Source organism: Linepithema humile, chromosome 6, assembly GCF_040581485.1.
Source record: "Linepithema humile isolate Giens D197 chromosome 6, Lhum_UNIL_v1.0, whole genome shotgun sequence".
Classification (NCBI taxonomy): domain Eukaryota; kingdom Metazoa; phylum Arthropoda; class Insecta; order Hymenoptera; family Formicidae; genus Linepithema; species Linepithema humile.
The window spans coordinates 14519170-14547040 of NC_090133.1; the positions used below are offsets into that span (position 1 = coordinate 14519170).

Here is a 27871-nt window from a genome sequence, read left to right on the forward strand (position 1 = left end):
TCTGATATACATTTAAATCAATGCCAAGATGAAACTCACAATTCATGTTTAAATTGTTACGAACATGTACAAACGCCATCACACAGAGAATTCCGTAGCGACGTAACCGTAAGGAAATCGATTAATTATAATTGAGTATGAATGCATCTTACGTCGCTACGGAATTTTGTGTGTGATGGCGTTTACTATTCGGACTCAACGACTCAATTGCTTTCTTTGAAAGTAAGCAATTTAACCACAGAGTAAATGTAGTTATTTTTTAACTATATATTTTATGTTAAAATAATAATTTTGACACACATTTAACTAAACATTTAGTTAAAAAAATGTTACTCAAGAAATTGGTTTAAATTTAATTCTTTTACATTTAACAGTGATGATGCGGTAAGTAGTTTATCACTCCTGTTTCTTCTATGTCTTCGGTGACTAACTCCATATGATTCATACTTTCATACTCCTTGAGGAAGTCCAAATATCTTTGATAGAATACCGAATTGTTGGCGAATCGACGCTCTATGGATTTTAGCCTCTTTATTGCATTGTCCTCGGATTTATCTAGATTTAGTATTTGGCCTTTAAGCGGCAAGGATACTACAAATCTCCCGTCCTCATCTCGATAAGTATTCGTCTCGAAATGCCTTTCACAATCCTCTTCTTCGGGGGTCAGCTTCCTCTCCAATTCACAATTTTCTATTTCCCAAAATCTCTCTAATTTTTCATTAAGATTTTCATTCGATATAACACAGCAAATTCTCGTAGGTATTCCCACGGGCGTAAATCTTTCTCCTAAAATCCATCCGAATTTTGTTCTTTGAAATACTGGCTGATTGTCGCTGAGTTGAATTCTTCCGTTTAGTAGAATGCTCCAGAATACTGATGCTCCTAGCAATAACTCTATATCTTGCGGTACGTTGAACGTTGGATCGGCTAATTGTGAGAAGGAAACATGTTCGGGCAGCTGCAGTTGTGATGTCTCGATTCGATTCTCTGGAAGTTTACTCGTTATTTGGTCAATTACCGTAAATCTCAAAGATTCCGCATATTTGTTTCGCTTTGATTCGATAGTTGCGGTCACAATCTCGCTTGTGGATGTAGTATTTCCTCGAAATCCTATTACCCTACCTCCTACCCTTTCTGTTTCCAACCCTAGTCTATTAAGCAAGTTCGCCGTTATAAAATTAAGCGTCGCAGCATTATCTAATAACGCTCGGGCCGTATGCGTTTTTCCATTTCTATCTACAATGTTTACTTGCGCAGTTAACAAAAGAATTTCTCGACTAGCACATTTTGAAGCACACGTCACTACTGAATTTGCATTTACCTTGGGCTTATCTATCTTAGCGTCTTGCTCAATCTTTCCTTCGAGTTCCTTCTTACTTTCATGGCTGCTATCATTATAATGTAACAATGAATGGTGCTTTTTGCTACAATGCTTACATGTGCTGGATCTGCAATCTCGTGCGAAGTGATTCGTATTGAGGCAATTTAAGCAAAGTTTTAATTTACGAGCTTCTCCTATTCGTGCTTGAACGGAAAGATTCCTAAATGTATCGCACATGTAAACCTTGTGTTCCCTTTTGCAGACAGGACAATTTAATTTAGATTCGTTTGTAATGTGAGCTACGCCTTTAGCCTTTCTGTTACATTTCTCGCTTTCTCTCTGGGCATGGTCGAACGCGCTAACGCTTTTCAACATGTTACATTTTGCTTCTAAAAACTCAATAAATTCCCTAGTTTTGTACTCTTGTCTTTGAACAGTTTTTTTCTCATTCACGCGCTGTCGCGGGATCTACTCTAGTTAGAATCCATTCAATGATTAGCGGACACCAGGATTCAGTTTCGTACTTCATTGCTTTTAATGCTTCTAGATGTTGCTTTAGGCAGTCAGTCAGGTTACGCAATTTACTACTAGATTCCTTTTCGATAGTTTTTAAATTGAATATTGCTCGAGCATGATGTCGAGTCGCTAACCTTGAATTATCAAAACGTTCTCTCAATAGATTTAAAGCTCTAGGATAGTTTACCTCATTTATTTCAAGAGATTCAATAATTCTTTTCGCATTTATGTCTAAGGCAGATTGTAGATAATAAAATTTATGCACATTCGTTATAAATTCTGATTTTTATCTACTAACGCGGAAAAGGTACCGTAAAATACGGGCCATTGCTCGTATGTTCCATTAAACGTTGGAAGACTCATCACTGGCAACCTAACTGCCGTGCCCGCTGCTGCTATGTTTTCGTTTGCTATGCCTACATTCGCATTTTCTACTTCTACATTGATCCTCTGATTCGCATTTTCTTCTAAAATAAGACGCGCATGGCCTACTATTGCAAAATAACTTTCTTCGAAATCTGTTCGTTCTTGTTGTTGTCTAAGCGCATAACCTTCCGAGTTATCTAAACCTTCGATTTGTTCTTGAATATTATTATAGTTGTCCCACAATTGCTCAATTTTTTCTAACCTAATACGAAGTTGCGCTAGATTCTCTTTGCTAACTACAAACCCTTGAATATATGTATCAAACTTAGTTATCTGACTCTTAATTATTGCACGCTTTCTCTTGAGCTCTGCATACTCCTTCTCCTTGTCCGTCATTTTTGCTTGTAGGCTCGCTGTCGATGGGATTCAATGTCTCGATACACGCTCTCTAGCGAGGTTAGATTGTCGTTTTCTTGACCTTCCTCACGCTTTCCTGTATGAATTCCTCTAGTTAGACTGCTACAGCTGTTTTCACCGCTCGCTGTTATACTCTGTTCGATTTCGATGCCCTTTTTGAATGTCTCTCAGAATTTCTTGTTTGCTACTCGCGCTATAACCTCCACGTGTTTGTTATACGCGGTAGTCGTCTCACACACACTAGTTTTTTTTTTTTTGCGTATTTCAGCCTTTTACCAGCTGAATCCGACTCGAAGGACCAATTTTTTGTTTGTGATTTCGTTTGATTACTCTAATTGATGATGTAGAAAGAACTCATGGTTTTCAATTGCACACTTATTTTTTTTTACATACACACTAACAAGAAGTAAAAAAGTCTTCGCACGTTTTTTCGCGCCATCTATCTCTGACTCTCAGCGCCTTCCAAACTAAAATATTACACGTAGCGACAGAAGGTGAAAAGTCAATTAAAATATATTTAACCCTAAATTAATTTTTGTTTTAGCTAAGAGTACATTTATTTTCTTTTGTTTGGTTTATATATCTTTCATTTATAACTTTATACGATATTCACTGTTTTATAACTACATTAATAAATATTTAGAGATAATTTTCGTCTATTTCTTGTCCTTCCTCACTGCTATTCGCCTATAATTTTTAATAAATAAACTATTTTGCTTTGATTCTCTCTTTCCATCTAACACGTTCTTATCAAACGATTCGCTTTCACGTATCACCGCGATGGAATTCTTCACACCGTTCGCGATTTTTCGAAAGCGTGCGAACTTGGCGTCGACCATACCGGTGACGTTCAACGACTGAGTGATACGATCCACGCAATACTCGAGAGCAATCATATTACATACACTGTTGCTCGACATGGCTAAACACACCGTTAATGTTTCCAGACGACGTACTTTTAGATTGTTTATTTTTCCAAACAATAGTGTGACATGTCCGATGGTTTGAGACGATGTGTGTGCTTTGTCTTCACCATTGTTAAAGAAATGATGGATGGCGTCTCGTTGATCCAGGAGAATCTTCCACATGTTGTGTGTAAAATACATCTCTTTGCCATGGTTGTCACCGAGAGCGATTTCCACGTGACTCGGCGTTGAAACGTTGATTCCAATATCTAGATATTTGTAGCCGGTTTTTGTCAACGGATATCTTCTAGCCAAAATTTTGGGAGGCGTGATCATGCTTCTATCGATGCTTGACGAATTACTTTTATTTCTGTGAAAAAAAGGTTGTGTGAGTTCAAAATGTAACTTAGCGGTAAGTTTAAAAGTGTAAATAATAGTAAGAGAGCCAACTTACTCCTTGGGCGAATATTTCCGCTTTTTCGTGAAGGTCTCCACACCTTGTTGTTTGTTGGTCAGATTACTCACGGTTGTTTGCTGTACGGTAGAAAACATCGTTGCTATAATTCAGGTGAAGAGTTGCAGCGAAGTAGTGATTGTCGAAATAATTTTGGATAACTGTGAGGATTCGCACTTTTTACGAGCTTTTTATATCCGCTTGTTGCAACGACACTAATTTAAAAAATGCTGACAATGCTGATTAAAACATTGAAATCTAGTAACAATGGCGCCCAAAATGTTGACGTGGCTGCCTGTTGCTATGTGCTTTTGCACACGGCACTATTAAAAGTGCTGATTAAATATATAGAAATCTGGCAACAATGGCGTCCAAATTGCTGACGCGGCTGTTGCTAAGGGCTAAAAATAATGATGATATCATTCTTGTAACAACGCAAAATGATGCTCAAAATGCTGACGGTGCAAAATTGGGCCTGCAGATTCTAAGAAAAACGATGACGTTATCCGTAAAATATGTGGTCCCCTCCAATCTCTTGTAATCTGACATCCCTCCCAATAACTTTATGTAACCTGATACCCACATTGCAAAAGTGCTGATGCTGCGCTTTTACAATTGAGAACGTGTATAACCTGATACCTCTCTCTTCCTTTCAAAAGTGCTGTAATCTGATATACCCCCTCCCTTCAAAGTGCTAACGCAGCGAAATTCGATATTCCCCTCCCCTCCAAAAGTGTTTACGCAGTGTAATCCAATACCCCCCTTCCCTCCATAAGTGCTGACGCAGCGTAATTTGATACCCCCTATTCCCCTCTTCCCACGCACCCCCTTTATTGCTCCTGGGTTAGAACCCACTTATACTACTCACGAGCATTTCTAGACATGCAAATTCTACGTATCACAAAAATAATATTAAAGAAAACGCATCTGTGTTATTAAATAATAATAATGTTATTTTAGAAAAAAATATTTCTAAGACATTAAGATCGTAACGAAGCGGATTTTTGCTAAGCGAAGAATAGCTCGACGGTTCGTCAGGATTTGTTCGGCTGGTTGTCAGGAGACTCCAAATTAATAGATGATAATTAAATACAATAAATTTATTCAAAAGAATATTTAAAGATGATAAAATATAATTATAAAAGAAAATAACTATGAGTACATAAATAATTGTTACCGTGACTTATTATTGCAACGGTGTTGTCGTAAACGAAAATAATTCAATAATCGGAAATGAACAAACAACGGAAGCGCGTAAATATCGTATTCAGCCAGAGTGCGCCTTTTCTGGAAATAAACAAATAAATCTAATTAAATCTAGTCTAATAACCTAAATCGGTCGGTGAGAAATATATATAGTAAAGAATGATACCGCGTGTATTTGAACTGAATGCGTCGTAGACGGTTGCCGGTATGCTGCGTCCGGAGAGAGAATCGTCTCTCTTACAGAGATTCTGGGAGTCGATCGCCGGGAACACCGGAGTGAGGTTGTAACCGGACGTGCCTCGTGGAAGTGAATTATCTGGGACTCACCAGTCGCAGGCAACTTTCGCCATTTCAGCGGTCGCCACTCGCTTTAACCTCCAAGTGAGAAGGTTGGAATCCTCGTCTTGTCCTTCCTTGACCCTTACGACTGTCTGCCGCTTCCCTCGGGTTGGACGAAGACGCCTGATGAGATGCTGCGATGTATCTCGTTCTAATCCTTTTGGTTTTATATTCACAGGTTCACCACGCTCTCGGATGAGGAACAACCCGGACAACGAACGGACACGGTGAGTATCGACAACGTTTTATTCTGTACAGGTAAGGATTTGAATAATTGTAAGTTCACGTTTTGGTTAAAAATAAAAATATAATTGTTCATTTAAATTAACACAAAACAGTAAATAATAAATTAGCCATTATGGTTATCACAAAGCTCGCGTACTTATACTACGAGTCGCGATTACAAAGGTTTCGCTCGGCCGGACTGCCGGCACTTCACTAAGTGCAGCCCTTCGCTCGGCTGGCTATGGCACTGGCACTCACGATTTCTTTTTGCACGGGTTTATATACCCATCGGTCGGCTTGGTCTCCCTTCCGGCTGTCCAGTGGCCAATTACCGTCTTGAGAGCTCTCCGCCAATCGTGGAACTCGTACTGGCGGTCGTCAGTTGCCGCCATGTTGGTTTGGTCCGTGTCTCAACTGCTGCGTAGCAGTTGAGTGGATGAGCACTTAATTTAAAATCTTATGGCTAATCTTAAATTAAGTGACTAAATAGTTATTGGTCAGTATATATACATCGTTCTGACCATTTCTCATGTTAACCTAGGCTAAAAGATTAATGATGATTAACATAAATTTCTAATGCTACTTTATCAACATGTAATATTTATTTTGCAGGCTTTAGCTGCTGCGGTTCTTACAACTACACTATGTATCTACTAAAAAAGGTAATTGTAAGGTTAAAATGTAAATAAAGTATTTATTAAATTTTAGGTTATTCTAAGGCTAAGCGCTGTATGCTATTCCTAAGACCTTTTTTTTTCTTTTTTTTTTTAGGTGGAGAAATCCTTTATAGATACCCGTGATTCTTGGGGGAGGACCACGGGTTATGTGGGACTCACCCGAAAAAGGAAATTTTTAGGCATACCCACTAAAACTCCACCAGTGACCCACGCTGACCTTATTTGAAAGGGTCCAGGGAACCGCCTGTGGCATTACTTCCTGAAGCCTCCCGGTCCGTCGCCTTGTCGACGACCCCACTCGTCCGGGTTTTGATACCCGGACTGCCCATAACTGGGCCTTAATCATTGATGTGGAAGCAGGGTCACCTCTGCTCCCCCACGCCCTCTCGATGGTATTGGGGGGCGGGATTGATGCATAGACCCCCGTCCATGCATCAACCCCCCATCTAGACCGAGGGTGGGGCCGACAAAACTCCGTCTGACACCCCGGCCCAGACCCTCCCTGTATCCCCTCCCCAGTGGCTGTATTGGAAGTGGACATATTCTGATCACTCCCACCACTGGGGGGGGGAGAGCTTCTTAGCCTCCCATTTTGGTGGGCTTGGGGGGCGTAAGGAGAGGAGGAAACTCCTCCTGTTTCCCCTCAGCCCTCCTCCTCTTACTTTCCTCTTGTTTGGCCCTTGATGAGGGAGGGCAGGACAAGTGAATCTCGTCCATATCCTCCCCCAGACCATCCAGGATGATTCTGCATGCCTCCTCCAGTGGTGGGGGAGGTTTTGCCGGTTTTGGAGGCGGTCTCGGGATCGGAGGCTGCCTGGCCAGCCGTATTTCCGAAGTGAGTTTTCAATGTGGGAACACCCGAGCCTCCTCCCCAGCTATCTGCTTTAATACCTCGGTTGCAAACAAAGATTCGTGACCAGAGTATTCAACGTCCATTTTCGTTCTCGTTTCCTTCGGACCCGAGTAACGTACCCTCTTGAAATTTATGAGCCGGGTGTCAAATCCGGAGTTTTTCCATCCCCGTTTTATCCTCCTGGTCAACTCCTGCCAGTCCGGTGGGAGCCAGGTCTCTTCGCTTTTCCAGGCCGGACCTATGTTCCTCCACTGAAGGATAACTTTAGAGGGGGGATTATTCCCCTCCTGTATATCCCCTGGCGAAGAGACTTCCTCGACAGGAGAGGAGATAACAGTGTTGTTTGGTACCCCCTTTCCGGTTGTTCCTCCCTTGATGACGAGAAGGGAACACTTGTCTTCCCTCTCGTCTTTCCCTCTTTCCCTCTTCCATTCTTCTGCACCATGCCTTTTCGCCCCTCCTCCTCCCTCTGGGGGGCCCGGAGAGGGCTGGTGCCCCTATCCTCCTTTCCCTTTTTGGGGGAGGGGGGAGGAGATATCCCCGTCTTTTTGATGGAGATCATTTCCACCCCCCCTTTCCTCAATTCCGTTGCTCGGGTTTGCGAGGGCTTAGAGCTCCCCTCCCCGGGTTTCTTGAGGGAAGATAAAGGAGGATCTTTCGATCCCTCCCTCTTCTCCCTCTTTCTCTCCTGAGTGGGGATGAGAGAAAGGCTTTTGGTGGCCCTCTCCTTTCCAACCTTTCCCTCCATTACAAAGGGAGATAGTAAACCCCTTCTCTCCTTGGCCGATGTTGGACTTGGAGATATTCCCTCTTCGTCCTCCACCTCCATAGCACAGGGGTCGAGAGAGAGGGTTATTAGAGGGATGGAGTGAGAACTTCCCCCTTATTTCTTCCCCCTTTCCCCGGTGCGCCCACCTTATCCATCTCCATTGCTGGAGTGGACAGGATAGAGGGAATACTCTTTCCCTTCTCCCTTCCCGCTGGGAGGAGTTCTGAGGGGGGAGCTGGCCCTCTCCCTTTCCCCTTCCTCTTTCTCCTCCTCTGTCTCCCTTTTGGAGGGATGACTGGGCAGACGCGGCCACCAATTCGGTGTGCCGCGTTTTTGCCCACCTCTTTACAAGCCGGGCAGCTCGCCCTCCTCTGCGAGCATGCCCGAGCTTGGTGGTCAGTACCCCCACAGTGGAAGCAGCAATTGCTGCGGTCCACCGTTGTGGGGTACCGCTAGTGATGGGCGATACAGTATCGATACTAGCAGTATCGATATTTTTTATAATAAATATCGATATTTTGTATCGATACTTCATGCAACGATATTTCTTTATATCGATACTTAACCTGCCTATATCGATTTTCGATACTGTTTTCTTGGGGACTATAATAGCAATTGCATTCCATATTCAGTCAGCGGTCCTAGACAGCGTTCCGTTTCATGCGCATTGCGCATAAGGGCTTCTGCAAACAGGACGCGTCAACGCGTTACGCGTAGCGGAAGACGATGCGTTAACCAATCAAATTTCTACTTTTTCGAAAATGATACAAAAAAGTAGAAATCTGATAGGCTAACGCATCGTCTTCCGCTACGCGTAACGCGTTGACGCGTCCTGTCTGCAGGAGCCTAAGGCTGCGTTCAGAAATCCATCTCGGGTGTACTAGAGTGATAGAGTGTTATTCTATCTTTGTTATTTGTTACTCACGGAAAGTTAAACAAAGATAGAATGACACTTTAGTACACCCGAGGTAAATTTCTGAATGCAGCTTAATATGACATATGCCGATCATGCTAGATCATGCGCATCGTTGTATCTCGTATCGTGCGTGTTTTGCGAGAATGACGAGACGTACGCATCCAGTTCCAGTTTTGAAGTCGTATTTATTTTATTATTTCCCGTTCTTTGTCGCGCTAAGTTATCGTCACGTGTGCGACGTACGTCGATTACCGCACGCACCGCGAAAGGTGAGTTGTGATCTGCGATTGTGCAGGTAAAAATATTTGCTAATTTACACGAATATATAAGTATTTACTTATATTCTTTAGATTACATTAGCTTGTTTGCGAATATTGTCATACATTTTATTACTGATTTTTAATATGTAAATTAATTATAAATTTTTCAGTGGTCATCGATACAGTTTCATAATTATAAAATATCTAAAACTAAGAAGCATTTATCCTATCAACCTAAGAAGCTAGCTGTCTTACCTGATTATCTGTCGCATCTGTTCTTTCGTCATTTGATCCTTATCCTAAACAGTATGCATAAATATTTCCCTTAATTTTTTGTTTTGAAATTTGTTTAACTTGTATTTAATTTATATTTGTTTTTCCTGGAGAATATGTATATTTAAGAAACAGTTGCAATTATTTTAAATGTAATATATATTTTAGTGGGGCCAAAAAGTGATATTTGGAAATCTTTTATAAAATTACCGAACGGAGGAAGATGTAAATTGTGCCTTCAAGATATTAAAACATCTGGAAATACGACAAATCTACGTTTTCATCTTACTCGCAACCATTCAAACAAAGCAAATATAATTCCAGGCGTAGATTCAGCGAGCCAACAAAGAAAAATGGTAATGTAATTTCCGTAAATGTAAAAATAATAATATATATGTTATATTTATATTAATAATATATATATTAATAAAAAACTTTTGGCATTTAAAGAATCGGTCCAAACGTCCGTAGTGAGACATACGTTTTTAGTCAATTGCAATTTTTTTTTAACTATGCTTGACAAGCATTTGTATTGTAAGTTGTTAATTTTTTCTGATATTAACAACTTCAAATATTAATCCTATATAAATAAAACAATCATTAACAACGATTGTCAAGATACATTGATCATAATTGAAAAACCAACACACAATGAGAGCATATCCAACAGAGATATACAATAGAACTAACGTGTTATTACTGTAGACATTTCAATGTTGAAAACTATAATGTACACATACATAAAACACATTGTAAAGTAATATCTATCACAAAGTCAACTGAAGGAAGATTGCCAAATAAATGGCCGAAACGTTTTGTAAATTAAATTTATAACTTTATAAGTAATAAAATCGGCACTAACACCTAGCTTCGGTTCTTATGCTTCTGATTTATATTATTCTTATATTTAGTAGAGAGCCTTTATATTATAATTTATAATTTTGAATAATATAATTATTACATTATTATTTTTTTAATTATTAAACATAATTGCTTTATTTATAACCACAGCATAATGAGAATGATGAAGAGGATGTGGATATTCCTTGAAGAAATCTCTTCCACACTATCTCCATCACCATCAATTGCGTCCACAAGTTCAATTACTTCAGCTTTAGCATCGCATTTTGAATGCATTACTTTGAAGCAGAAGCAACCGCGGCTTGATGATGCTTTTGCTAAGCAGAAATCCTTTCAAGGTAAATCGATTTCTTTCTATTTTATCTTAGTAATTACAAATATAACAAATTTACAGTTTAAACATTAATTCTTATTTGCTTTTAAAGATATAAATAAGTAATAAATAAATAATAAGTGTAAATAAAAAGAATGTGTGTATATAATTTCAGATGGCGGATCAAAATCAACTGAAGTGACTAACAAGCTGCTGTATATGATTGCGAAAGACAACTTACCGATGTGCACAGTGGAAAAAGAAGGATTCCGAACGTTTGTAAGCACTTTTATGCCATTGTACAAAATTCCGTCGCGCAAAACTGTTACTTACTTATTAATAGAAAAATACAAATGCTTGTCAAGCATAGTTAAAAAAAAATTGCAATTGACTAAAAACGTATGTCTCACTACGGACGTTTGGACCGATTCTTTAAATGCCAAAAGTTTTTTGGGCGTAACAAGTCACTTTTTGTTAAATAATAAATATGAGTCTGTAACAATTGGCGTGACAGAATTGGCAGAACGACATACTGCCGAAAATTTACAACAATGGCTTCTCGATATTATTTCTGAATGGAATATTCGATTGGAAAGTGTTGTGGCAATAACTTCCGACAATGGGGCTAATATCAAAAAGGCCATTACTGATGGGTTTGGTACAGACAAGCATTTTCCCTGCTTTGCCCATACCCTAAATTTAGTACCTTCGCGAGTAATAGAAAAGGACGAAATTGTTAGCGATCTTTGCAAAAAAGTTAAAGCTATAGTAGCATATTTTAAAAAGTCTGTCACTGCTATGGATCAATTGCGTGTTCAATCTGATTTGAAACTTATTCAAAGTGTTGATACGCGTTGGAATTCCACATACGACATGCTTGTACGATTTGTTGAATTGTCGAATGTAATTAGCCTAATACTATTAAAAAATCCAAAAGCGCCTACGATGTTAAACGCGTTTGAATTGCAAACAATAAAGAATTCATTCAAATATTAGAGCCATTCAAAAGCGCTACAACAATGATTTGTGGCGAAAACTATGTTACGGCCAGTAAGGTTATCCCATTAGTTAAAATGATTAAATCTAAATTACAATTATCTTTACCTTCCACCGATGTAGGTTATCATATGAAAAAGAAATTGTTGGAAGAGTTTCTAAAACGATTTAAAGATGTCGAAGAGGTAACACTTGCAGCAATTTCTACTATTTTAGATCCGCGATTTAAAAAGATACATTTTGAAAATAAAATTGCTTGCTCTCATGCAATAAATAAAATATCATTTGCGATAAATAAAGCAACATTTAAAAACCGGGAACTTGAACGTGTCGAACTCGAAACTCCCTCGTGTTCAGTCAATGAAAAAACTGATTTTTGGGCTTATCACGAGCAAATAGTAAGCGATTTAAATAATGCAAAAAGCGTAGATCTAGACAGCAACCAAATGGCTGAAGATTTGAAATATTATCTGCATCAGAATGTAATTAAGAAAACTGAATGTCCAATAAATTATTGGAACAATTATGCAGATTCTCTATTGTCACAGCTAGCAAGGCGTTACTTGACAGTAATAGCAACTTCAGTACCTTCTGAGCGTTTATTTTCTAAAGCAGGTCGAATTATGAGCGAGTCAAGAAATCGAATTAAAGGTGAACATTTACAAGTTTTATTATTTTTAAGTTCGTTAGATTTCAATGATTGGTTTATGTAATAATTTAATATATTTTGTAAGCAAGTCGATAAAATAAAACTGTAAAATGTTCACCTTTAATTCGATTCCTTGACCATATATAATTTTTTGACAATAAACGTAAAGTGTTATTATTTTGCAATGTACAATTTTGTAATAAACTATAAACTATAAAAAGTTATGTGTCAGTAATTTACTAATTATTGTAAAATTCAAAATAAAAATACAATATTTATGTATCGATATTGATAGTATCGATATTTCTGCCGACGATATTTACGAGTATCAAAATTAGACTCCCCGATACGTATCGATACGAAATATCGATACTGCTGACCTGTATCGCCCATCACTAGGTACCGCCATCTCTCGTGCCCCCTTTGAAGGCACTTAAAACATCGAGGGGGGAGGGTGGAATCACCCTTCCCCTCCTTTTCCCTTTTTTGAGTGGGCAGCTGCCCCTCATTTTTCCGGGTCTGCGTGCAGGCATCACGTGTACCCGGCGCAGGCCCCTTCTCCGTTTTAGAGGGTAAGGGGCCTTTGCCCCTTCTGCTGTGCGGTTGCGCACATCCTCCCGTTGGCGCTTGCGCGCGTCCTCCGCGAACTTCCTCCAGGAGGACGAGGAGAATCCACAAAATTCTGTGGGCCTCAGCCCACAGATCACCATCCGCGGTAGCACTTTCGTCCAGGGCGCCCGCGTGGCACGTCCTGGATGGCCCGTCGCACGATGACGACAGGGGGGGTACCGGGACCGGATACCCCCCTCGCCGGCCTCTCGGGTTCCGAGGCCCCTGAGGCGGTAACGTTGTCCTTTCTGTCGTCATTATTTTTCATCACTGTAATTTGTTAACAGAGTTGTCTTCTCCGGGTTTTTTATTGTGGTTTTCCTTCCACTAGGACGGTTGTCGACCAGAACTGACGAGTTCGTCCTGCCCCGGTTTTATCTTCGGAGTTATTCCTTCTCCTAAGGTGTGCTCTTGGACCCCTGTTGCCTTACCCCAATCCATCCTGAGACCGAAGTCCCGATCCGGAAAAGGAGATCATCGACGTGGTCTCATCCCAATCCATCCCGGGACATAGTCCCGATCCGGAAAGGGAGATCATTGACTCAGGGGAGCCTTGGCACCGTCGCCAAGGTGGCACACCGTCGCCAAGGCTATTCCTAAGACCTAACTTATTCTAATGGGAGGTTATATCTACAATGTATTTGTTTATTTACATGTAAATCTAAAGTATAGTACTTCTAATTTATGACTATATATTGTGACGCAGCTGGTCTGGGCCTTGGTCTCTGCTCAGCTGCCCCTGTTTATGTACGGCAGGATGTCGAACTTCTTTCTACGACTTAATTCTGTTTTCCGGATGGCTCATTCTGGCTGCATCCGCCTACCGGTTGCAAGGTACGCTTCACTTCAAAACCGACGGAAGTCTGAAAGTCGATCGCCGAGAACACCCGACCGGAATGAGGTACGCCTCACTTCAAAACCGACGAAAGTCTGGAAGTCAATCGCTGGAAACACCCGACCGGAGTGAGGAACGCCTGACTTACAGATCGACGGGATACAGGAAGCCGGTTACCGGGAACACCCAACCGAAATGAGGAACGCCTCACTTCAAAACCAATAGGAAGTGACAGAAAGTCGGTTACTGGAAACACCCGGCCGGAGCAGAGAACGTCCTGCTACTTTCCCGACTGTCAGAACGGAAGCAAGTACGACTGGAGCTTCAGAGTACGCCCTGAGGCTTGTCCGAGTCGTACTCGGGGAAATGGTGCTGGTCTGCTCCGTGAGCCGGTTTTTATACCGGTCGCGCTACCCCCACTTGAGATGCTACTCTGCCCGGCAGCTCCCCTTCTCGAGCTACTACCCTCGAGTTGCGGAATCGGAATGTGGCCCGCAATGGGGGGTATTTACGCGGAGCCTGATTGGCGCTTAGTAACAGCGCGTACTGTTACAAGATTTCAACAATAATGGTTAGAAATAGAGTACATTTACCATGGTTACGCCAAATATCACACGATAAAAAATTATGTTTTTGTTCCTTTTGTGAAATATATCTAACTGCTAAAGTGCCATGTATTTCTCGTCATGCACAATCCATAACACATATAACAATTGCTAAGAATGTTAATATTGAAACCAAGAAAACAGACAAAGATGTCAATATGACGGACGAATCAATTTTGTCGTTCGATAAGCGAAAGAAAGCTGCAGAAATTCGATACGCTACTTTCATCGCTGAGAAAAACATTTTGCATCAAACTGCGACAGATATTCTCACTTTTTTCCAACAAATAGGAAAAGATTCTGACGTATTGCAAAATATGAAGATGAGTCGGACTAAATGTCAAAAGTTTATTTTGAACGTGTTGTGTCGGTTGAAACGAATCGTGTAATCAATATTATTCAAAATATTAAAGTTACTATTTTTACTGATGAAACGTCCGACATTTCTAATAAAAAATGGATGACGTTTCAGGTTCGGTATGTTGATCCTGCAACATTAGATATTCGCTCGCAATTAGTCAAATTAATAGATATTGATGCAAGAAATAGCAGTGCGGATAAATTATTTGATGCTCTTAAACGAGAAATATATAGACTGCAAATTCCATTTTTAAATATCGTTGCCTTGTCATGCGACAATGCGCCTGTCATAACGAACAAATATTCATCATTTAAAACAAAACTTGAAGAAAAATGTAAAAATTTGTTAACATTTTCATACCCATGCCATTTTGTTGCACTTGTTGCACATACTGCATATGGTAAGATCCCAGACTATTGCGAGGAATTCGTAAAAAAGATAGCAAATTATATTAATAGTAGTCCAAAACAATCTGCTATTTTTGAAGAATTTTGTGAATGTTTTCTGGAAGCAAACCGAAAAATTCTAAAGTTGTCCGACACACGATGGCTTTCTCGGCAAACGACTTTCTCATGTATTGAAAGACTTCTAGAGTATTAGGAAACTGTCGAGCATTTTTTAAGAGATAATGAGTGAAAGGACAAAGTCTGGAGAAAATTTATTATCTATGATGCAAAAACCTAATGTAAAAGCATATTTATTATAATTAAATAATATATAAGGCTCAGCAGATTATTAAAATCAATTAAAATCAATAGGAGCGTAAAGAGCCATAATACTGGTTAGTCGTGCGAAGGTTAAGATATATTTATTAAATTGTTTACATCAAACGTTTCGACCTGCCATCAGGCCTTCTTCAGTGTACAATAGTAAAAATACAAATAAAACAGAAAATTTGCTCGCAAAATTCAAGACAGTGTGAAAGATGTGGAAGGCATAAAAAAACATCCTTTCCACCTGATTGTGGTTTAGTAGAAAAAATCAGAATTGAATTGAATTCATGTTAAAACGCTGGTCCAAGTAGAGAGGACGAGGTGGAAAACAGAGAACAGATAGTCTTATCATTTTGAAAGTCAAGCTCTTAGTTTGACTAAGATAAGACTAATGATAAGACTATCTGTTCTCTGTTTTCTACCTCGTCCTCTCTACTTGGACCAGCGTTTTAACATAAATTCAATTCAATTCTGATTTTTTCTACTAAACCACAATCGGGTGGAAAGGATGTTTTTTTATGTCTTCCACATCTTTCACACTGTCTTGAATTTTGCGAGCGAATTTTCTGTTTTATTTGTATTTTTACTATTGTACACTGAAGAAGGCCTGATGGCAGGTCGAAACGTTTGATGTAAACAATTTAATGAATATATCTTAACATTCGCACGACTAACCAGCATTATGGCTCTTTACGCTCCTATTGATTTTAATTCATATTTATTATTTTTAAAACATATTTTACATTTTTTAAATTCCTTTAATGTATTTTTTCAAGCTCTAGAAACAAGAATTCAGTTATTGCAGCCGAAATCATTTTAGTTCCTAATCATTATTTGTAAATATTTCTTAAAATCAGAGCTTTTACAAAATATAAGTAATAATTTTGAATTTTCCAAAAAAAAAATCAAAAATCTTTCAACGAAGTATACTTAGGAGATGAATGTGAAAAATATCTTAAGTTGATAACAGAGGGACACGCAAACGTAGTTGCAATAGTTCAAGAGAACTGTTTGCAATTTCATATAACTGCTATCCAAAAAATTTGTAAAAGATTATTAATGAATTACAAATTTTTATCAAAATTAAAAATTTTCGAACCGGACACAGCTTTACGTGATATTAATAGAGAAACTTCATTTAATGATGTTTCTTTTGTCGCTCAGACTATTGGCGGGTTTAACGAAACCGGTTTAAAGAATGGTTTGATTTACATTAAAACTTTACAGAAGCAGAAAAAGATAATCTATCAATGTCAAATTTTAATGATATGTGGAAACAAATTTTCCAACGCACTTATCAATATCCCAATTTGATGTCTCTTTTGAATGCTATAAGATTGTTACCAAATTCTAATGCCGATTCAGAAAGAATCTTTTTCTTGTTGCCAGATATAAAAACGAAAAAATGAAATCCACTTTTATCTGTCAGTGTCAATGCTACTTGCGTGCTTAAGTCAGCATTGAAAGCGAGAGGAGAAACAGCCGTAGACATAGAAATTAAAGAAAAGCATTTGTCTGTAATGTCTACGGACAAATTGTATTCTGCATGACCTAAAAAAGAAAAAACTCGTCTAACACTATATGCTGCAGATATAAATAAAATTGCTCGTCCCTCCTCGTCTAATGATATGCAATAATAATGTTTAAAATAACATTTATTATTGCATTGCTCATTGCTAATACTTGCTTTGTCCACTTTGAGATGTATAGAATATCATGCTTGTTACAGGCATGATATCTTATACATTTGAATATCATGTCTGGTATCATGTATATCAGACCACATTTTTAAATGTTTATACTGGGAGCTTTCCATCTAGGAGACACAGATCGATACTGTGTGACACGGTCAAACACCGTGCTTGGATACTTGATGGAATGCGTTTAGTTCTGAACTAGACTGCTAGAGTCTGCTTATGTCTTCCCATGATATCTAGTAAGTTCATTTAATTGAAAAATTGGCGTACCAAGAGCATATTGGCATATTTAAAGTACGTACAAATTAAACATAATCATCATTTATTATTGTTTACGATCGCGATGAGTATAAATATATTTTGCAGATGGATAAAATAAAAATTCTCTAAAATACCATCTCAAAAATGGCAGCCATGAACTAGATTCTGTGTTCGACTATGCTCTTCTGCTGTGTCGAACCGTGCCGTGGCGTGTCATTGATGGAAAGCACCCTATCTGACACCGTGTCAATGTGTGTCGCCTAAATGCCTTGATGGAAAGCTTCCACTATCATGTCTGTAACAGACATGATATTTTAAACATTTGAACATCATGTCAGGCATTTCTATATGTTAGACCACACTTTTAAATGTTTATGATAACGCCTGTAACAGACATAATATCTTATACATTTGAACATCATGTCTGGCATTATGTATGTCAGACCACAAGTATTAGTAATAGATGTGTGCGTGCGCGCGCGCGTACCATACACGTCTATCCCAGCAAACACAGATATATAACAACTATATTTGAAACGGTCCGTTTGTTTGCGCGGAATAGTTCGCCGGAATCAGGAGCTCGGTCGGTTGGGGGCATGTTAAGAAAATGCGCTGTTTGTGTGTAATAAAATATAACGTGATTTATTATGTGAGTTGATGTTAGATATGTACAGCCGTGTGGATACGATTAGTATAAATGTGTGTCGAATGCGGTGTCTGAACGCGTGTTATAATTTTGTAACAATTACGACGGTGTAAGGCGGCGTGTAACGGTTGTCGTACAGCAACGTGGAAGCGTCGGCGCAAGCACGGACGCCGCGATTGTTCCTAAATCGCTGAGTAGCGAGCGCGTGGGTCGATACGTGCGAGTTGTATCGACTATCGATCGAACCGGTCGACGGTTCGGGCGCGTGCGCGGTGATTCGACGCTTGAATCAATTAGTCGCGATTGCCTGCTGGATGAAAAGAACCGATTTGAATGAATGAAGACGGGAGCGAGGACACGCATATTGCCCGTGTCCTGCGATGATCTGAAGTCGGACGTGGAGCCGAATGTTCACGGGAGTATACGAGTACGCTCGTATGTAAGAAGCGGAGCCGAGTATTCTCGGCGGTATACGAGTATGCTCGTATGTGTGGAACGGAGGACGACTCCTGGGTGGAGGGGGGGGGGGCGAGTACACTTGGTCGGAGTATGAGTATTCTCGTATCGTGCGGGAACGGTTTCGAGAGCCGAGTATGCTCGGCGGGATACGAGTATTCTCGTATCGGGGAAACGGTTTCTAGAGCCGAGTATGCTCGGTCGGTGCACGAGTATGCTTGTGCTCGTGGGGCTGCTGGGCATAGGCTCCGAGTGCTCTCGGTGGATTGCGAGTTCGCTCGCAAAAGGATCGGATGTTTGCTGGCGAGCAGCAAACAGGATCTGGTGAAATGGTGTACTCTTTAGCCGGGCCTCTTTATACCCGGCTGTTGCCCGACTGGCTTAGGATCGGCAAGCATCGGCGGCCTAGCCGGCGGACCCCCACCTGGTAATTTTTCGGAACGGTTGGTTGTGGGGGAACCGTCCGGTGATTGACCGCCGGTGTTTATTGAAAGCATTTATCGGCGCTCGATGCGCCCTTTGTTGGCTACGGACGATATTCGGTCCGTAGCCGTCACGATGCAGCATGCATCGTTACATCACCCCCCGGTTTTCGGGGGTGGGTGCCTGCGGTGGCTGTAGACGGCTCTTTATCAGCCGCCCGTCCCGCAAGAAGCGGAGCTTATACCGCCATCCATCGGCTGTCCGCAGCTTGTAGCCGCGCGAGTCTACGACGGACCAATACGGAATGGCCGCAAATTCCCCCTGCGCGAACTCCACCATAAACGGCGGCGAATCGGTCGGTCTCCGGGTCGGTGGTGCTGGCGGTGCGGCGGCTGGTGGCGGCCGGGCAGCGGCTGGTGGCGGCCGTGCGACGGCTGGTGGCGGCCGTGCGACGGCTGGTGGCGGCCGTGCGACGGCTGGTAGCGGCCGTGGTGCGGCGGTAACCGGGATCGACGGTGCGGCAACGGTCGTTGCTGGCCGAGTTTCAACGGCCCAAGATGGCCGTCTGGCGGTAGCGGCTGGTCCCGGCGGTGCGGTGGTCGGCACGGCGGCGGGCCTGGTCGGTTTCCTTTCGTGGGGCGCCGTGTGCGTGATGGTGCACGCGGCGTTTCCGCCTCTTGGTTAGCGGCGGCGGCGGCGGCGGCGAGGCCAGGAAGGCAGCTTTGCGCTGCTGCTGCCGGTCTGAGCACTGGATTGCGGTCCCCACCCTGGGGACCGTGCGCACCGGTGGTGACGGCGTCATCAGTGTCGGCGGCGTCGGCCTTGGCGTAGGTTTCGGTCTTGGTGCTGGCTCGTCGGCCAGGAAAATCTCTATCTCATTTATCAGATTCCACGAGCTGGACATCTTAAACAAATTCTGGACTGAGGCTCTCGGAATCAGCCCTTATATCCTCAAAATCCCCGGCAAGGCGGCCTCGTTAGCCTAATTGATAGGGGCATTCTACCCATTTCTTGGCTTTAGATCCTGCACATGTATGTGCCTAAGCCATCATCTCCTCTCATCTTTTAAATCGAAGATAACGAGGGTGACGATCCGGCCTACCGTGTACGGGCCGGCATATTTTGGCGCGAGCTTCGCGTTTACGCCTGCGGCTTTGTTGGAGAGAGGGTGTTCTCTGCGCCATACCGTTGCGCCGATCTTCGGCCGCCAATCCCGATGCCGCATATTATAATATGGCTCCTGTCGTTGGAAATGTTGGAAAGCTCTGACGAGGTTGACGATGGGTGTTTACGATAATTCAAGTTCGAGTTAGTTTCACTAGGACCGAAAAATGAGATAGACATAACCATCTAGAACCTTTATGATTCATGACAACTCGACGCTGTCTTGTATTGCTTGAGTTAAATTCATTGAATTTATTGAGTTTATTGAGCAAATTTTATTGTAATAGAAAAATGTCAACTGCAAATCAGTTTATGAAAGAAACAAATAATGTTGGTATGTATGTTGGTATACCTCTTTAATAAATTAATAATATAATTAATATAATATAATATAATATAATAATATAATATAATAATAATATCAATATAATATAATTTTATAATAATAATATAATTAATAATAATAATAAATGACATTTTTCTATTACAATAAAATTTGCTCAATAAACTCAACAAATTCAATGTATTTAACTCAAGCAATACAAGACAGCGTCGAGCTGTCATAAATCATAAAGGTTCTAGATGGTTATGTCTATCTCATTTTTCGGTCCTAGTGAAACTAACTCGAACTTGAATTATCGTAAACACCCGGTGACGAGCTTCCGGGCCTCATCCGGGTGGCGCCGCCAGGCTGTCGTCGGGATCGGTACGGGCGGGTGCGTTCGGTCTTCGAGATGCGGTGGCGCTAATTTGCGCCCGTAATTGGCGAATGCGGGCGTGAATCCGGTCGCGTCGTGACATGCGCTGTTATTGGGATCTGATATGGGGGCGGAGCAAATATATATAGTTACAAATATGGCGACGAAGTGCTTGTACATTTACATTGTACTTATAGAAAGAGCTCGATTTTAATTATAAAATGTTAACTATTTATCAAATTTGTGAGTGAGCAGGTACAAATCCTGCAGAAAGAAAGTTTATAGGAGAGAGAGTTTTTAAGGCTGTACACATTATTAAATGTGGTAAAAATATGAAATCAGACGGGAAGGTCTCATTTACAGCACTGTGTTTGCAAACTTCGAATATTAGATTTACTCCACATGAAATTAAAGGAGATGTAAGTCCTAAAGGTATATTATCATGTACCTGTTCCTGCAAAGCAGGATTAAGAGAAAAATGTAAGCACATTATTGCCGTTTTGCTGTACTGCTATCAGTAAGTACACCTAACCTAATTTAAAAAGAAATAATTATTATTATTCTTGCTTGCTCAAGAAAAGATTTTTCTGTATTTTTTTTCAGGAATAGTGATAAAATAGAAGTCTTATCATGTACCGATAAGGAATGTGAATGGAAGAAAAAGCACAAGAAGGTTTTGCAAAATTATAATCCTGTTCCTCTTTCCCAACATGAATGTTTTTCTCCTTCACAACCTCCAAAAAAAATTCAAATTGTTAAGGGGGCTTTAAAATTAATAGGAAAAAAAGGTAAAGAGAGAGAAAAGACTGAAGAAGAAATAAAAGAATCATTAAAAAAACCTGATGCTGCCTGTCATACAAAAGCTGAGAAGAAAAAAGAAGTCCTTGCACTTTCTCTGGTACAAGAAACTGAAATTAGAAATATTATACATACTAAAAGATCTACTTGATTCTGCTTTAACTAAACACATGTGAGTAGAAAATAAATTTTAAAAATTAAACTTCAAATGTCTTTTTAACATAACATAATTTTAATTTATAAACGTCATAATTTGTATGTTTAAAGGTCAGGACGACACACACTAGTGAGCACAAAGAACCCTCTCGTTGTGCGCCACCTTGTCGTGGTGAGAGGGCTCACCGTGGAATGGCCCGTTGGGGTCTTTTCACGGTGCTAAGAGCGCACGGTTCCTTCTTAGGAGGGAACGGTGGTCCGGCGACCCTTCTGGGACTTGTCCCGATTCGCCGGTAGGGGTTGGCGGCCCTGACTTCAATCGCCCGGTGGCACGGCACCGTTAAGGGAAGATTTTTATCTCTCCTCCGTGCACGGGCGGCCAGGCTCGTTAGCCCTGTGGGGCGACTGATCAGGGGGGTGCTCCCCCCAGGGTTGAGATTCGTCCTAGCCGGGGCTGCTGCTCCGGAGGGACGGATCTCTGGTGGGTCACCTCGGTGACCTGTCTAGAGGGGTGAATGTGGGTGCCGGTCCTCCTTGTGTCTGGGGCCGACTCTTCCTTTTCCGGTTTTGGAGGAGGAAAGAGTGCGGTCTGGCATGGGGGGGAAGCGGTGTCCCACAATGGTGGCTCTCCCTCTCCGACCAAACGGCTCGTGGACGTGATCCTTGAGTACGCGGTCGTGAAGGAGAGCGACGGGCTGTCGATGTCCCGGAATTCCCGGGCTCGTCGGGCTGGGCCATTCCGAGCCGCTTGGACGTATTCCGAGGCGGGGTCGGAAGGCGGAGCGGTAGCTGCTCGGGCCGTTCAGACGTATTCCGAGGCAGGGTCGAGCAGTGAGGACCAATCACTTCCGGAGTGCGTCCCGGTTTTACCGGTTCCGGAGTGTTCGGTCGAGGAGTGTGTTCGCTGGTCGCCACGGCGGGTAAGGCGCGGAGTGGGTCGCGACACTCCCCGCCCCAACCGTCCGTGGGGCCCACCGCGTAGCTGCGCCCACTGCGGTGCCCACATTGTCGGAGGTGTGGGACCCCCGAAAACCCCTGGGTAAAACCAGGGGTGAGTAAGGGGCCGGAGGCCAGTGCACCGGATGGTTATTCCCGGTGCCCGCGCCATATGCTGACCTCCCGGGGGAACTCGGGACCTAGAGGGCACGCCCGGTCAGCGGAGCCGCAGTGGGTAGTGGGATCGAAACAAAAATGTTGCTCAATGAATATATAGATGGTGGTTGTCATCAGGAGGTATCTCTCGCACCCGAGAAACTAAGTTTCTCTGTTGAGAGACTAACTCTTGTAGTTGGAACGGGAGGGGAGGCATCTGAGGGAGGCATCTCTAGAGTTGGGCGTCTCACCTTGAGTCTCAGTACTGAGATTGAGGGGTGGCGCCGACTCTGATGACGAGATGATGGGAAAAGGGATGGGTGGGAGTTTACCTCCCTCCTCCCTTCCCCATCCTCACCGACCTTGTCCAAGGTCGAGAAAGGGCACCCCTGCTGGTACCCCGGCTTCTTCACGGAATCCGTCTAAAGCCGGGTCCCCAAAGCGACCGCAGGGTTTATCGAGAGCGGGGTCGGAGGAGAGCTTCTGCGAGGCTCAATCCGTAGACCTCTGCTCAGACGAGGAAGGGGACGGTTACGAGACGAGGTTCTCGTCCGTAACCAGAACCAGCGCCTCGTCGACTGGGACCAAGAAGCCACGAAAAATCAGGGAGGAGACCACCACCCTACCTGATTCTCCCTCCTCTGACGAGAGGAGGAAAAGGAGGGAGAAGAGAAGGAGAAGGGGCGGCCTCTTGTCCTCCGATAATGAGGATTTGGAGATCCTCAGGCTCAGAAAGAGGATCTTAGGGGACGCCCCGCAAAGGATCCCTCGCAAATTGGGCAGCACACCGTCCGAAAAAAGAGGGAGGCAGCCGTGGAACGGATCGAGGAGCTCCACCGCACAGTTGCCGAGAGGATCATGAATCCTCTCTTTGAGACGGACCGTACGACTGAGCAATACCACAAGCATGTGGAAAGGATTAGAAGCAAGGTCGTAGAGTACAAATCGGCACCGGTCCAAGAGATCCTGAACGACCTCAGGGTCGGCGAGTTCGGACTCCATCCTTGAGGTCGCCAGGGTCTCGAAAGGCCTCAACGGGAGCTTAAAGAAGCTCCTCAATGTCGCGGCTACCTCCCTCGAGGCAGGTGCAGCGACCCTGGCGGAAAGAGCGGAGAGGGGGTACTATGACCCCGTAGCGGGAAGGGCCCCCTCTCCCGCAAACGCACACACGGAGGAAATCCTAGCGGCAAACCGTCGCTTGGAAAAGGAAATAGCAGACCTCCGTAGGGAGAAGGAGGAGAGAGAGAGAACTTCCCCTCCTTCTTCACCCCTCACTACCCGGTCCAGAACCAGGATCGTTGAGGAGAACGAGGCGGTGGAGGAAGTCATCATGGGGGATTGGTGGAGGTTCCACTCCCCGAGCCCTCCCCTATGATGATGATCACTAGGGAGGACCTAGACAACTTCCCGGCAAAGAGACCCCCGATTAAGGGGGTCGTAAAGGTCTTAGAGGACCACTCTTTGCCGGTGATTACGAGCAACGTCCTCCTACCCGGCGGCCTGGTCGAAGCCGTGACACACGCGGTAATGAAGCAGGTTGGAGAAATGCTCCCCCATTTGATAAGGGAGCTCACGGGAAATAGTCCCCCCTCCTCCTTGCTTGACCCCCCTCCCTCCAAACCTTGTGGCGGTAAGGGTCCACCCTCCGTTAAGAGGATGGTTCCCCCTGTCTGGGATTCAAAGAGAGAGGGTGGAAAAAAGGGGAAGAGGAAGGTTTCGAAGCAGTCCGTCGCTGTGCGACAGCCCACTGCCGACCCTTCCTCTCCCCCTAAAGGGGGAAAGAAAGTTCCGACCGCAAAGTCGGGTCAATCGATCCCCACTGGAGGAACAACTGCTGCAGTCGCCATTGCCTCCGTGCAGCAACAGCAAAAGCAGCAGCAAGATTTACCACCTCTGTTGTTTACAGAGGTGGTGAAGAGGAGAAAGAAGAAGGAGACTCCTCCCACCATGGCGGCAAAGGGCGCCCAAGGGACCGCAAAGGCGGCTCCCAAAGCCGCCCCCAAATCCTCTTCCTCTCCGCCCAAACCGGGCACTGGGGGAGAGAAAAAAGGGAAGAAAAAGAAGAGAAAGGCGCCCAATACCGCGGCGATTGCCCTCACATGCCCGGACGGCGAATATGCCGCGGTGGTGGCAAAGATCACGAAAGTGATCCCCATTAAGGAAATGGGGATCCCCTTGATCAGGTCGAAAACGGGCCAAACTGGGGCCTTTATCTATGAGATATCGGGCCCCAACGGCCATGAGCGCGCGGATAGGTTGGCGCAAAAGATGCGCAACCTATTCGCGGACAGACCCGAGGTGCGGATCAACCGACCCCAGAAAACGGGGGAGATCCGCATCCGGGATCTGGCACTGTCGGCCACGGCCGAAAACGTTGCCCGGGCTGTGGCGGAGATGGGAGGCTGCTCCCCCGCCGAGGTCAAGGTGGGGGACATCAAACCCTCCCCCACGCCCAGAGGCCTTCCTACGGTCTGGGCGAAGTGCCCCCTTAAAGCGGCCAATAAGGTCGCCCAGGAGGGGCACATCGCGATCGACGGGCTCTTTAGAGCCCGAGTCGAGCTCTTAGAGGTGCGCCCTCTCCAATGCTTCAAATGCTTGGAGAAGGGCCACGTCAGGGCGAAATGCCCCAACACAAATGTGGACCGCAGCGGTCTATGTTACCGCTGCGGAGAAACGGGGCACGAGGCCCGCGTGTGCACGGCGCAAGCAAAATGCGCCATGTGTCTAAACGCGGGTCATCCGGCCTCCCACCGTATAGGGGGGTCGGCGAGCAAACCCCCTAAAGGGGGCAAAAAAAAGAAGGGGGGAGTAGCCACACCGGCACCCATCCCCCCTCTCAAGAAGGCGGAAATATCGGCGGCAGCGGCGAAGTCGCCCATCATGAGGGAACTTAGTTCCCCTATCGAGAGGATGGATGTAGATCCACCGCCGGCTGTCGCCGATAAAGTAGGGAAGAGTGGCCTGGAGGAGGGACAGGTTCCAAGGAACCAATAATGTCCACGAAACTCCTCCAGGCCAACCTGAATCACGCTCGCCGGGCCCAGGATTTGTTCCTAGGGGACCTGTGCGAGCGTGATGCAGAATTGGGAGTGGCGGCGGAGCCGTATCGGGTGCTGGACTCCAATCCTAATTAGGTCTCGGCCTCGTACGGTTCCGTCGTCATTGTGAGGAGGCACTCCCCGCGTTCCCCCCCTTACCCTAGTGGAAAGGGGAGTGGGGTTCGTCATAGCGCGGTGGGGTGCCTTCTACGTGGTGGGGGTTTACGCCAACCAAAGCGGCCTCACCCGGAATTCCGGGAACAACTGCGGGCATTCGCCGATGCCTCCCCCACCCCGTACTGGTGGCCGGGGATTTCAACGCCTGGGCTCAGGCGTGGGGTTCCCGGTACACCAATATCAGGGGTGAGGCCGTGCTGGACTGGGCGGCGGGGCTGGGCCTCCTGTTATTAAACAGGGGGTCGGTAAGCACCTGTGTTCACCCCCGGGGGGAGTCCATCGTTGACTTGATGTGGGCATTCCCCCGGGCGGGGGACTTGGTAAGAGCCTGGAGGATGGCGGACCGAGAGTCTTTTTCGGACCATCTCTACATAGAGTTGGTCCTGACTGCCACCCCCCAGAAAGTGCTGATCCGCCACCACCGACAAAGGGGCGATAAACCCCCCAGAAGATAGGCCCTGGCCCAATTGGACCAGGACAGATTGGTGGCGGCGGCCTTGGTGGAGACGTGGGCGGATCCTCCCGTCCTCGTCGACACCGAGGTCGAGGTCGAGGGGATCGGGGACATGGCCGAGCGTATGTGCGATGCGGCCATGCCCCGGTCAAAACCCGCCCCTCGTCGGGCCATATACTGGTGGACGGAGGAGATCGCGGATCTGCGGTCTCCTCAAAGCCCGACGACGGGCGGGAGGCGAGGATGACAGCACTGTCGAGGCGCGCGGGGAGTACCGGGCTGCAAGGTGCTCTCTGCGGACAGCCATCGACAGGGCCAAGGCTAAAGTCTGGGAGGAAATGCTGGCGGAGCTAGACCGGGACCCTTGGGGGCGTCCGTATCGTCTGGTGCTCAATAGATTAAGACCAGCGGCGCCCCCAATCTCGGAGACGCTAGACCCTGGGTTTCTCGATCGGGTGGTGGGAAGTCTCTTCCCAATCAGGGATATTCACATCCCCCCTAGGGGGGATCCCCCCGCCTGGTCCGGGGACCTAAAGATATCCGAGAGGGAGCTCTCCGAGGCGGCCAAAAGGCTGGGGGCTGCTGGCAAAGCCCCCGGCCCGGACGGGGTTCCCGGTCGAGTGTGGGCCTTGGCCTTTGGCGTGGTGGGTGCCCACCTGAGAAGATTGTACAATGCATGTCTCAGGACGGGCGCCTTCCCCTCCTTGTGGAAGAGAGCGAACTTGGTGCTCCTTTGCAAGGAGAGGAAACCGGCGGAGCAACCTTCGGCTTACAGGCCGATATGCCTGCTGGACGAGGTCGGTAAGTTATTCGAGAGAATTATTGCCGGCCGAATCGTCCAGCACCTGTCGCGGGATAGTCCCAACCTTTCGGAGGACCAATTTGGATTCCGGGAGGGCCGATCGACGACAGATGCAATCACGCATCTGCGGGCCCTCTCGGACCAGATTATAGGGGAGGGAGACGTGGCGTTGGCGGTGTCGCTGGACATCGTCAACGCCTTTAACTCCCTCCCCTGGGAATACGTGGGGGAGGCCATGGAGTTCTATGGCTTCCCCCCATACATAAGAGAGGTCCTTTAGGACTATTTCCGCGACAGGACGCTCCAGCTGAAGGATCAGCTGGAGCGAGTAAGCCGAAGGAAAGTCTACTGCGGGGTTCCCCAGGAGTCGGTACTAGGACCCCTATTGTGGAACCTCGCGTACGACAGAGTGCTCCGCACGGCGCTTCCCCCGGGCTGTCGTCTGCTGTGTTACGCAGACGACACGCTGGTGGAGGCCCGGGGGAGGAACTGGAGAGAGGCTCGGGATGCGGCAAACGCCGCTACCCGGGCGGTCGTATACTCGATAAGAGCCATGGGACTCGAGGTCGC

General features: G+C 44.8%; 1 protein-coding gene and 1 pseudogene across 1 annotated transcript; both read left to right on the plus strand.

Moving 5' to 3' along the window:
- Positions 1 to 19226: 19226 nt before the first annotated feature.
- LOC137000723 (serine, glycine and glutamine-rich protein-like) lies at positions 19227 to 19908 on the plus strand. The gene is made up of 2 exons (XM_067358069.1): positions 19227 to 19555; positions 19608 to 19908. The coding sequence occupies exons 1-2, from the start codon at positions 19227 to 19229 to the stop codon at positions 19906 to 19908; spliced, it is 630 nt and encodes a 209-aa protein (XP_067214170.1).
- A 956-nt stretch (positions 19909 to 20864) lies between these two features.
- On the plus strand, positions 20865 to 22263 carry LOC105678976 (uncharacterized; annotated as a pseudogene).
- The last annotated feature ends 5608 nt before the right edge of the window (positions 22264 to 27871 follow it).